At 48.6% G+C, this 11,909-nt stretch overlaps 4 protein-coding genes across 4 annotated transcripts; 1 reads left to right on the top strand and 3 right to left on the bottom strand.

The window, feature by feature from the left end:
- Positions 1 to 2,634: 2,634 nt before the first annotated feature.
- N7484_004337 (uncharacterized protein) lies at positions 2,635 to 3,153 on the bottom strand (the record flags this gene model as incomplete). Its single annotated transcript, XM_057114757.1, has 2 exons — positions 2,635 to 2,996; positions 3,057 to 3,153. The coding sequence occupies 2 exons, from the start codon at positions 3,151 to 3,153 to the stop codon at positions 2,635 to 2,637; spliced, it is 459 nt and encodes a 152-aa protein (XP_056974897.1).
- Positions 3,154 to 4,357: 1,204 nt separating this feature from the next.
- On the top strand, positions 4,358 to 5,461 carry N7484_004336 (alpha/beta hydrolase; the record flags this gene model as incomplete). The annotated part of the gene is made up of 1 exon (XM_057114756.1): positions 4,358 to 5,461. One exon carries the CDS (start codon positions 4,358 to 4,360, stop codon positions 5,459 to 5,461), a length of 1,104 nt encoding a protein of 367 aa, XP_056974896.1.
- Positions 5,462 to 6,633: 1,172 nt separating this feature from the next.
- Positions 6,634 to 7,602, bottom strand: N7484_004335 (PEX11 family protein; the record flags this gene model as incomplete). The annotated part of the gene is made up of 3 exons (XM_057114755.1): positions 6,634 to 6,796; positions 6,857 to 7,334; positions 7,536 to 7,602. The coding sequence occupies 3 exons, from the start codon at positions 7,600 to 7,602 to the stop codon at positions 6,634 to 6,636; spliced, it is 708 nt and encodes a 235-aa protein (XP_056974895.1).
- Positions 7,603 to 8,519: 917 nt separating this feature from the next.
- Positions 8,520 to 10,254, bottom strand: N7484_004334 (putative MFS phospholipid transporter (Git1); the record flags this gene model as incomplete). The annotated part of the gene is made up of 5 exons (XM_057114754.1): positions 8,520 to 8,603; positions 8,654 to 8,924; positions 8,974 to 9,284; positions 9,339 to 9,956; positions 10,081 to 10,254. 5 exons carry the CDS (start codon positions 10,252 to 10,254, stop codon positions 8,520 to 8,522), a joined length of 1,458 nt encoding a protein of 485 aa, XP_056974894.1.
- Between the last annotated feature and the right edge of the window lie 1,655 nt (positions 10,255 to 11,909).

Below are 11,909 nucleotides of genomic sequence, written 5' to 3'. Positions count from 1 at the left end.
ATTGTGGTAGTAGGATGTAGAAGAGAAGAACGAGACCGCGATGCTCTGCATTTATAACTACAGTTGTCTACGACCTTTAACCTAGGTTATTCACAAAGCCGCATTCATGCTTGTGAAATGCTCCAAGGTTTGCTGTAAAAACGTCAAATCCAGCTACGGACGACAGGAATGACGCGCAATGATCTCACCAGGTTTGTGAAGCCAAAGTTACCAAGGACGGTTTCTCACTAGTCTAAACGCAGCAATTCGCGGGGGAAGCTGACATAATTGTCGATCCCGGAGTCTCGATCGGCTACAATGGGCTTGAATGTGATTCTTTCCGGCTTGCCTCGCCGATTTCACTTCGGAATGAGCATCGTGAGCGATAAAACTGGAATGCGAAAAATACAGAAAATCATGAACCCGATGACGACAAAGACACGGTGCCAGGTCGGAACGAAATGTGGTTTTAGGATCCTCCGAAGTGTTCTCCAATAACGGCGTTTAACCAGCCGAGGATGATGTATCAACGACATTGACCGCGGCGGCCTCGACCAATCAGAGGCCGTACATTTCCATTTTCCAGGGATAGTCGGGTGGGCAGAAGATATTGCCGCTGGGTCCTAGGGTTTTCTGCCATTTTGTCTTGCCAGACGATAATGTGCGGTGTTAACGGTTCAATGAGATCGAGGCCCTCCCAATGCACGTTACGTGCCAATTCTCGGTCTCGGCCCAGCTCACGAATTGAGGCTTGGAACATCCCGTGAATGCGGTAGGGTCCCGAAAATGGGTCTCATCGTGTTGGATTTTTCTTTTTTTCTATTCGGTCGTCAGTTCATGCTCGAGCTGCTGCCCTCGTGTCGGCTCGTGAGGCCCAATGGCCCTGGTTCGATCCCAACCCCAGATCCTCCCGGTGGTTAGCGGCGGATGCCGAACCGGATTGTTGTTCTCGGGATGAGACAAGCTGCCCTTGCGCGATTTGTTTGAGCTTACGTATCGAATCGCCGAAAAAGAAAACTATTCTTGTCGCTAGGAATGTGTTCTAGGCATGTTCCTACAGCTCAGCTGATCTGTCTAGTTTTTGTTTTTATTTTAATTCTGTTTATTCCACGAGTTTCTTCGTTGCGCGTGACATCGTCAACAACATAGAGCAATTGATCCCGAGTCTGGAACCAGGCTTTTTCACGTTTAATAATAACTTTGCTCTATTCGTTTTAGTTTTCGTTTCAAGTGGGGAAAGGGTATTCTTGTCTCCAGGAAAAAGAAAAAACCATCTGGAAATCCCGAAACCTGCCCCGGTCTTCGATTCAGCCCCGGTCTCCCCGGGTTCGCCCCGGAACTCTCCCCCCTTATCACCTTCCCGGCTTAACGATTATCAACAGAGTCGCCAATCACATCAGCGTTCCCCCTCCTAATTCACCCGTGATATCTACTTGGTCATTCCAACTAAACGTATCAGATCTCCCTGCCCAACCACATCGCTCCGGTTCTCAAAACGGCCTGGTGCGGGAATAAGGCACACACGTAGATCACTTGGCTCCTATTTTCCCCGACCCGATCCTGCACGTCATGCCTACTTTTTTGCGACTGGCCGGCACTGGAACGGGCCTCTTACCGACTGCCTGATGACGCCTTCGCTCATCAATCACCCGAGTGGAAAGCTGATACTGACTAGGGGGCGAATGTCCACCGTCCTTGTACCAGCGTTGGTCTGACATTCTCGCTTGGCAGTTCTTGGCTGTCTGGGGAAGTCGGTCGCGTGGCTCAAGCGGATGCGGGGTATAGCGTGGAGGGGTTCCTCCACCTGGTGACTTGCGTCATGTCGCCCCTGGTCGCTTGAACCTTTGTCATGGAATGTAGTCTTCTCTATTTGTTTGTCGGCTATTTGCTTGGGCCGTAGCTATCCGTGCCACCATGCCTGAGCGTCTAGGGAAATATCGGATAGCTGCTGTAAGACCAGGTGGTAGTTGCGCAGAGCTTTGGGTTTCAGATAAATTGCCGTGCTCTTTGTATACAAGATGAAGCTATATGGCCCAGGCATAGTGGGCAAGATACTTACTTACCCATATCACCGAAATATCTATGACTTTTCAAATCAGTTTAAGCAGATGACCAGAATCGTGAAACTTTTCGTATACCTAGGGGACTCAGAAGTTCAGCCGTAGCTCATCTTGGTCGGACCCGATGTCATCTCTGGCTTCCATGATCGGGGGCCTTATTATATCATCTACAAGGTATAGCCCAGGATTTTTCTCCTTTGCAAAGCTGGTAGAAAGTTCCCTCATTACTTTCACCAATTTTTTCAAAATAAGGCACGTGCGAAAAACCTTACTGAAATCTCAAGGATAGACAAGCTTGAGCCCCGGAGGTAAGAAGCTGATCCAAAGTCTCATATTTTCTCAATAGCTCATTTGTCTGATAGGACACGATACTGGGCACCGGGCACTCGCATTTGTATGCGAGGTTCTGGCTCACAAGGTAGGTATTTATGAATATAGAATGTTAATCTTGGAATTAAGAAATATGGTGCCAGGGCCGGGGTGTGAAAAACCTCAGTATATATATAATGAGGGCCCCACTAAATTCCGGCCGAACCCACACGATCTCTGGGCAAGTCAAATTAAAACAGAGGACTAAATCCCCGATTCGCAAAGCTCAGTAAAGAATAACCTCATCCTTAATAGCTCCATCTTCTTTCCACTTTATAATAATATCTTTTGTACCCTGAGCAGCAATCTTAGCATATCCCTCCCCAGGTGGCGGCGCGTCGGCAGGAGGCTGCTTCGCAGAATCACCAACAACCCAAACGACCGGCTCCTGGTTTACACCTTCACACGCTGCCCGGAAAGTCTCAACATCGGATCGAGAAAATCCACGGCCAAAAATGACCGCACGGGCCGGCTGAGTGTAATTCCCGGAGCCCACGCCGTTATTGTGGGGGGACTGGGGATCCCGACCGGCGAGTAGGTGGGGAATCTCGGCCAGAGCCGCATCATTGGTTTGGATGAAGTGGATCACTGGTTAAGCTTAGGTGTTGTTTCAAAGGTGTTTGAGATTGTGATGAGGCTGAATCTTACCTTCGAATTCGGGTAGCATGGCCTCTGCTACGGGCTTTCCGATTTTGGTTGATAGGCCACATAGGACCACTGGTAAAGGATTGGGGAGGTTGGACATGATGGACGCTTAGAGGTATTTGATTCAGAGGAGGTTGTTAGACTTGGCTTTTGGTCATTCCGTGGGGAAGTTGTTCTCTTCTTATACCCCAAGAGAGGGAGGGGGCTGAGGGAGGTACAAAAACGTGCAGCCAGCCAACCAATAACCTTACGACCTACCTTCTCCTAATCGCGTTAGTCAACTAGTTGGCATTTTGTAATAGAATAAGCTTTTATCTCACGATTTGCTGCCAACGACCCTTTCGAAAATCTTGGATAGATGCAATATAATAGAATTCTGATATCAACAACCATGCCAATCACAGCGCGAGTTTCTCTCAGCAACAGAGCTCTTCGACTCCTCATCGATACAATACTCCGTAAATCGGCCATTCTATCACTTTCCGTTTGTCTGTTTTGGACCCCAACCTTTTTAAATTCATCTTCACTGCTGAAAGCACCCACAATGCTCTCTTATCACTAATTGACTGGTTGAAACAAGCGATACTGTAAGTCTTACACTATGAGTACAATGCTTGTAATTATATATGTAACCATGGCTTACAAAACAAGCTTATAACATGACAAGCGCGATTAAATCGCTTATGACATCTGAATTACCTAGTGAAGGGAAAGGCATTGCCCCTGTTTAAGTCTTTGCTAAATATCTCCTGAGAACCTAGAACGAGTAACCTTGGCCTAACATGGAGCAAATGCAGGAGGCTGCAGCCACGTACGATCCTGAGGGGATCAGTCCAGGAGCTGCAGCATGGAGGCTTTCTCGTACGTGACATCGTCTAAGATTTTCGTCGAAAGCAGGGCCTATTAGCTCCAGATTTCTGTCATAAGTATATGATTCACCAATGAGCACGACTAAGCCTTTTATTGTCAATAAAATCGCTGTGTGGAATAATTTGCCCCACAGTAACTGGTGATCGATCGACCGGTTGTAGATCATCGGCGATGGTCATCTACATCAGTAACCTGTACACTCATAATAACGAAGCATTTCTTATCCATACTAAACCTGTCATATGTAGCATGAGGGGGTGCAAGTGCCAAACTAAAATTCATTAAGATAACGCCACGTGCAAATCCAAAGATGTAATTCAATGGAAACTCGCCAACCTTACACCTTTTATACGTCATTCGTTCAAAATCGTATGCCATTTATATACATTTAAAGCCCAAAACATCGTCACATTAAGCCAAGCGAAAGCAAGAAAATGCCATCATCGCGCGAAACTCTCCTAAAACAAGCTAAAAAGCTCCGCTTCTGGCAAAACGTCCTCTCCTGGGTAGACCGCTACCTCTGCTGGCCCCTTCCCCCAAACCCCAGTCTAGAGTTAACAATTCCAACAACAGTCAGCAAAACCTCCGGCTCAATAAAACTCTACTTCTACACAGCCCAAAATCAAAAACCAACCTCAACCTTCTCCCAAACCCACGAAATCGATGCACCGCGCCGTCCAGTCCTCATAAACTTCCACGGAGGCGGCTTCTCAATCGGCCATGCAATCGACAACGCACGCTGGGCTCACGCCGTCACAAAAACCCACCCAGACTGCGTCTTCATCAGCGTAAACTACAGGCTTGCACCGGAACACCCATTTCCCATCCCCATCGAAGACGGCGTCGACGCCGTACTGTGGTTATGGGATCATGCAGATAAATACAATCTCGACCGCGACCGCTTTGTGCTTTGCGGCGATAGTGCGGGTGGGAACCTTTGTTTTACGGTTCCGCTGCGTTTACATGAAGAGCTTGAGATTCGTGGACGTCTAGAAACCAAAAGTGAGATCAAACTTGCAGGTTCGTTGGCGTTTTATCCTACTGTGGATTGGACGCGTTCGCGGTCGGAACGGGATGCTACGAATCCTATTGCGGCGGAGCGGTCGTTGATTCCACCGAAGGTTTTTACGTTCTTTGATGAGTCGTATCTTGTTCGGGAGAACTTGCCTAAGAAGGAGGGTGGAAGTGTTGACTGGGCGCATCCGTATTTGTCGCCTGCGTTGGCGCCGGCGAATGTGTTACTTCCAGCGCTCCCACCTTCTGTGTCTATCTATACGTGTGGATGGGATCAATTGCTTGTTGAGGGGGATGCGTTGAGGGAGAGGATTTGTAAGTTTGTGGATGAAGGAAGGATGAGGCATTGTGGGGGGTTGGTGATTGAGGAGGCGATTCATGGGTTTGATAAACGGCCAACGTTTTGCTTGGGGGATGAGGCTAGGGATCAGATGTTTGCGGATGCGAATGAGGAGTTGGAGATTATGTGGAAAGTGGAGCATTATTCGCAAAAGGAGATTGAACAAGCATATAGACAGGGCTGAGCTATTACTCGGTGGTGAACCGACATCTTGTACCTTTGGAAATTAGCACACACTCGTTTCCATTGAAGCTTTCCCAACCTATTCAACAACATTAGAATATCTGTAGATCCTTCAAGTGAGCCATAGTCGGCTCATAGGGCTATCGAGCGTTCTCACTAGAACGTTTGTTCTCTAAGCAGTCAACATCCTTGAGAAAGATCTAGGCATTTACTAACTGCTATTATTCTCCGGTATGTGGAATCTTAGACTAATTAAGGTTGTGCCTATACGTTACATCTGCACATCACGCAGGGTATACTCAGTACAGCTTATCATAAAGCGGGGCAGGCGGGGTAAGACACAAAGTGGATTATTTTCTTCTGCCCCTCGCTGACATTTTCCCTAACGATCACTCGCCTTCTCATTTTTATCTACCTTGGTAGCCAGACCAACCTCTTTAGGTATGATATTCGCGTGTTATGCACATTTCCAGACTCGTTCCAGACTCGTTCCAGAGAACGCTTCCCTCTGACTGGCTGATAGACCAAAGATCTCTATAATATGTCCGGACACGCTAGCTGCCCCAAGTGCTCTGCCGCTATGGCCGGTGGTTCTAAGACCTGTGGATCGTGTGGCGCGGTTCGTTGGTTCTTTTGTTTTGAGTCGGGTGATTACTGATGATGTTAGACTTGCCCTGTTTAAGCCGCCCGCCCGTGATGAGTGATGGAGATAGGTTACGGCGATGAGAAGCGATACGAGTTATGAGAAATGGGGTTTTGGATTTGTGGTTTTGATGAGAATGATATCCACCGGTGCGAAATGGGGTTCTACTAGCTCTTGACAGAATGAGATACCACTTTTTAACCTTCAACCAAGGTAAACTTCCCGTAGAAAGTTAGGGACTTAGGATGGGTTTTAAAGAAGACGGAATGAAATTGCTATATACTCAAAGACGGGGCATCTAGACATTTTCCCCTTCAAAAAAGAGATACAAGTTGTTCATGACAAGGATATAAACGCGGAAACGGTCAAACTCATAACGCAGTAGTCAGGACCAACTAATCTACGTATCCTTCATTCTTCGCTGGTACAAGGACAGAGTCCCTCATACCAGCACACAAGCTCGGCTAGATATGACCGAACCAGTACTCACTACACTCCACTGATGGTGACCTCATGGTTGCAGACTCCATTTACGCGGTCTTGCGCCACTGGGACCAGATACCGATCAGGGAGGTAATGGTACCAGTGATACCGACAATACCATCATCCAGGTTGAGGACACCGATCGCAGACAACGGAGCGGCCAAGTCGCAGACATCGGAGAAGAGCTGTATCCGAGCAGCAGAGCGCTCCCTATGAAACATTAGCACATGGACTCTTTTTCTGATAGGATCCCAAACAAAGAAAACGTACTTTTCAATCTTCTTAGCCTCCACAACACCCTCGCCCTCCTTCCGGTCAACGGTCTTCTCCTTCTCCTGCAGCTTGAAGAGAGTGTACAGACCCGCAAGAGCACTGCACATCAGACCAGCAGCCCAAGCGCGGTACGCATTCTCCTGCAAACGCTTCACAGACTCAAGCTTGCGGAATCCGATAGCATCAACAACGGTCACCATGTCAAGGGACAGGTAACCAGCGTAACCGAGCTGACGACCGACGCTCAGGTAACGCAGGACAGGGTCGATAGGACCCTTGTTGTCGAGGGCAACGGAGGCAGCCTTGAGGTGCTCAGCGAACTTGCCGATACGCATGATCTTGCGCGTTGTGCCGAACTGCTTCTTGACGGCATTGTAGGGATCGATGGCGGATTGGGGCTTGTTGGTGCGGTACAGGTACCAAGCGTAGAAGCGGGAGAAGTATTGGAGGGTACGGAGGAGCTTATCGCGACCGACTGGATAGATGAAGAAGGTGGTTGTTAGCTGGGATTTTTTTTTGGATGCGGTTAGGCTGGAATTGAGCTTCGCCATCTCGTCCGCCCCATCAGGGGATCCCTGAGGACATCACTGCAGTGTATTACACTGTGCTCGATTTGACTCTCTCGGTTGGCCTAAGCCTAGCTCATAGGATCAGGTTTATAGGGGCATGTGCATACCGGTTGTTGCGACAAAGCGCAGCCAGTGCGCCAGCGCTGGGTGGTAAACGAGAGCGTCGGCGACCATGTTTGCTGATTCAATTCTCGATCACGCGAGAATGGAGTTTGGGGTTGGTTCGGAGTCCGGCTTCGAAAGGAAAGAAGGAAGTCACAAGCGGACGGAGAGTGTTTAAAAAGGGAGGAATGTATTGTCGGGTGGTGAAAGGGAGGGCCGGTAATTGACCGGCGTCTGGAGCCGCTGATGGGCAACCTCGGCTGAAGGGGGAAAGTGTGGAGTGACCGGCCACTCCCCGATCTGACGTCTTCCATCTCCCGCATTTCATGTGAAGTGCTTATTTTGGTTCATTTGGCTATGATCTGCTTGTTCTGGTTTAGCTTAAAAAGAGAAACAGTGATTTTTTCTTCATTATTCAATGTATATTGTTATTTACAAGGAGTTTTTGGGCTGTGGTTTACGGCATAATCGCGATCTATCTTCCGATCGATTTTCGTCATCGCATAATTAGGTTCACTGCACCAACATTGCCATCTACAATTTATCTGTAATTATTTGGATGTGCATAAAAGTCTGAGCAGGAGTCGGAAGCACAACACTCGGAACATTACTTACTATTGAGATGATTCTGCCGCTAACATCAAGCTGGTCAAATACAAGAGCAATAAAATGTTCGGAAATGCATCGCCGAGGTAGATCACCCGCAGATCAGCTCGGAAAATGCCCACCATCCTGTCATAATACATTGCAGGGGATCTCTCGTGAATCGTGTCGCAAGGGGGTATGTGGCCGGTTCGTCGCAAAGGGTAATTTCGTATCATAGCATGGCTGATTACTGAGACATGGGGTGTTGCATGGGGTGTCAGATCCAGAGCACATTCATCAGGGGGAATGTGGCAGGAGGGTGTGGGCAATTAATGAAAAGAGGGATAGCAATCGTACAAGTGCCTGATTTGGTGGCGGCAAAACCTGGGCCTGGGTGAGCCCAGTTAATAATTGCCCAGGGTTGACGTGTCGTAGCCCTCTTCGGCTAGGAACTCGCGGAACCTCTCATCCTCGTGGGTAATGGTGTCCTGCAGTGTATTAGAGTTGAGCGTAGCATAACACAGAATGGGAATCGTACCTGGTTGATCTGGGGCAGAAGGAACCAGGCCAGGAAAGCACTGAAGATGCAAAGAGAGCTGGAGATGAAGAAAGGATCTTGACCAGCTCGGACCTTGTTGGGGGCATTGTCTTGAGCAATAGGAAGAACGTATGTGCCCACGAAGGCACCGATCTTTCCAATGGCCGCGGCATAAGAGTAATACTGTCCCCGAATGGCGGTAGCGCTAGTCTTGGCCGCGACCAGGCCAATGTTGTCACCAGGACCAAATTCGCCCAGAGCCAGGAAGACACTATGATAATCAGTGAAAGCTTGAATAGCGAGTCGTAGGATCTACATACCCGTACACCACGATAAAAGCACCCATATACTCCGTAGTGGCAAGCCACTCATAGCATCCGGACATGATGAATCCAACCACTCCCTGAAGAGCAACCCCGATGGCCAGTGTCTGACGAGGACCGAGCCAGTCACTGCAAAGAGCCCCGAGAAAAGATCCGGGCATGTAGAAGAGATAGATCACAGTAGTCCAGCCGAAAGTCTTCCAGAGTGGTGCAGTCGACGGCAAGATCAATGCCAGGAATTTCGAGGAGTACAGACCGAAGGAGTACGAAGAAAAGTCATAGATGAACCAGATCAAGGAGACGGTAAACTATAGCCAATTTAGTAAGATACCCCTTTAGGTGTTAATAGTAGGAACTCTTACCAAGCGTTTCCAGTAGAACTTAACGATCAGTCTCAGTGGGAAAGTGTGCATGCGTTGGCGATTGAATTCCTCGGGCTCCTGCATCTTGTACCGAAGGTAGACCAGACTCAAGGGAGGAATGATACCCAAGCCCAAGGAGATACGCCAGGCCGCTCGCAGATGATCAGAAGTGCAGGCCAGGCACACAATCATGGGCACCAAAGCCGACACCACGAACCCAAGATCGATTTGAAAGTTGGTGAACATGATGAACCACCGGTTGCGATGGCCCTGCTTGAGCTCGCCCGTATTCTCTGCACAGGCGACCGAGCCGGCCGGATATTCGCCACCAATGCCGATTCCAATGAAAAACCGATATGCCGTGAGCGCAGCGAACAGTCCATATGTGCTGTCATGGTAACCATAGGAACCAGCGCAGAGAGCTGCGAAAACAAATAGGATGATGGTCGAAATCATCAAGGACCACTTGCGCGACCAATGGTCACTCGTGTAGCCAAAGATGAGCATTCCGACCACAGTGCCGACGAACGCAATTGATGAGACATTCTGGCTGGCCGTAGAGTTGGCGTAGGCATCCGGATAGATGGTACTCAGAATTGTGTTGACTTGACCAATGACCTGGAAACATCGATATCAGTATGTTTTCCCCACAAAGTAACACGGCACGTGAGACCAATGACCATAGAGTAGTTTAATTGGCACGCGGCCCGTGTTGATTTATTTTTTCTTCTCCAGCACTTACGCCATTGAGATAACCATCAGAGAATAAACCAGCACCGCAAGCAATAGTAGGCCAGCTGCGCTCCCAGCGACTTTTGGTCTTATCTTCAAGTGGTGGCATGCCGTCGGCACCATCCTCCAGCGGACCAGGGCCCTTCTCCGGGTATGTTTTGGGTTCGATTTCCTTAGAAGTCATTTTTGCGGGCCGCCGTCACGGTAGCTCTAAGAAACGTTGAGTTTGACATCGAGGCACTTGGGGGAACTTATCTCACCTTTGAAAAGCTAAAGGATTGCCGTTGCAAAATCACAGTGATAGCGTGACCGATTCACTGTGCGGCGCAGTTGAAAGACTCAAGTTGAAACAAAAGATTAAAGAGGAGAGAAAATAGGGCTGACAAGAGAGAATAAGTAGCACGAGGGCAGTTAAACCAAGAAAAAAAAAACGACGCTAACATCAATTTATGCCGATAACACCTTCAAACCAGTGTCGGCCTCTTAAACGTGCATAGGTTCCCACAAAATCACCAATAAACTGGCCGGGATGTGGGACAGTGGGGGCCTTTTCCACGCTTTTCTCTCTTGCGCTAAGCAACAACCTTCCCTGGGGAGAGTGCAACCAATGAAAAGCCTTCATTCTATCACCTGCGCTCAGACCGGCCCATGGCTTCTCCTCGGTCTGTTCCGCCTCTGGTACCTCAACCGGCCACGCCGAAAAGCTTGTGTAAAGATATGATCTGATTATCGGAAGACGCAATCCGAATCCGCGTGTAAGGATTCGACAAGGATTCGAATCCAGTTGCAAAATTCCCTGTACTATGAAGGGACGCACGTGCGGGTCGTTTGTTAGATTGGGGCCGAAAATCCACTTTTGGTGGATTTGGTCCAAGCTGAGACAGGGAAATGGACAGAGTTTCTACGGCTTTTTTACCTTCAGGGCTGGCACTATGGCCCTCAGGACCGGCACTATGGGGAGAGAGCAAAGGAAAGAATCAGGTTTGGAAAAGGCAATGTCCCACGCGTATAATGGTGGCTGCTTGGTCAGGCGTAGAATTACGGCATTACTGAAAGAGCACACGACCTCATACATAAACCCCCTGCAGCGACATCACGCGCAATGCGGGTCAAATTTGGGATTACGAAGCTTGTCATGAACTAGATGGATCAGCGTATGTATGAAAATCGGACAGAAAAGAAAATTCGATCGATCTATCCTGCGTCACATGCGACAGTAACCCGGTACTCTAGCGTGTGTACGGAGTAGATGGCGGGCAAAAAGATTTAACACATCTCATTGGTCTCCCTTGTCAGTTGGCTCCACTAAGGGATCTATGTAGCGTGTCCTAGAAGATTCGACGATCTCTCTACTGAGCACAAGCTTTCGCTTTGGCGGCGTTCCTCATCTTTAGCTGTATACCGAGAGCTCTCTCATCATCGACCGTAAAAATTTAGTGGGACGGATGCCTGCGAGAAGAGAAAAGGAAACACTGGAAAGAAGTCAAGTACCAGACTCCTGGGAGAGAAACTTGTAATAATAAGGACACAAATAAACAGTAGGCCCAGTACTCCTTTCAGTTTCTGGTATCTCGGTAGACTGCTGGGCTAAATTCTCAATGGATGAAGATGGCAGGCAGCCAATGACGAATTGACGATCAGCAAAACCCCTGGAGTCAAGCTCCAAGTCACGTGGGACTCCACGTGATATGATATTCCAACATACGATTTGTGATTTGGCGCCTAAGGCATCAAGGAGTATTCGGTACGGAGAAACATTCCGCCAGCTGAGCTTCGGTCCAGCTACGTGATGTATCGCTTCCTTCCAGCGTCCCATCTCATCAACGCACTCATCATCTC

Source organism: Penicillium longicatenatum (assembly GCF_028827895.1).
Source record: "Penicillium longicatenatum strain IBT 33135 chromosome Unknown contig_2_segment0_segment0, whole genome shotgun sequence".
NCBI classification, from domain to species: domain Eukaryota; kingdom Fungi; phylum Ascomycota; class Eurotiomycetes; order Eurotiales; family Aspergillaceae; genus Penicillium; species Penicillium longicatenatum.
This window is presented reverse-complemented; position numbering and strand designations above follow the sequence as displayed.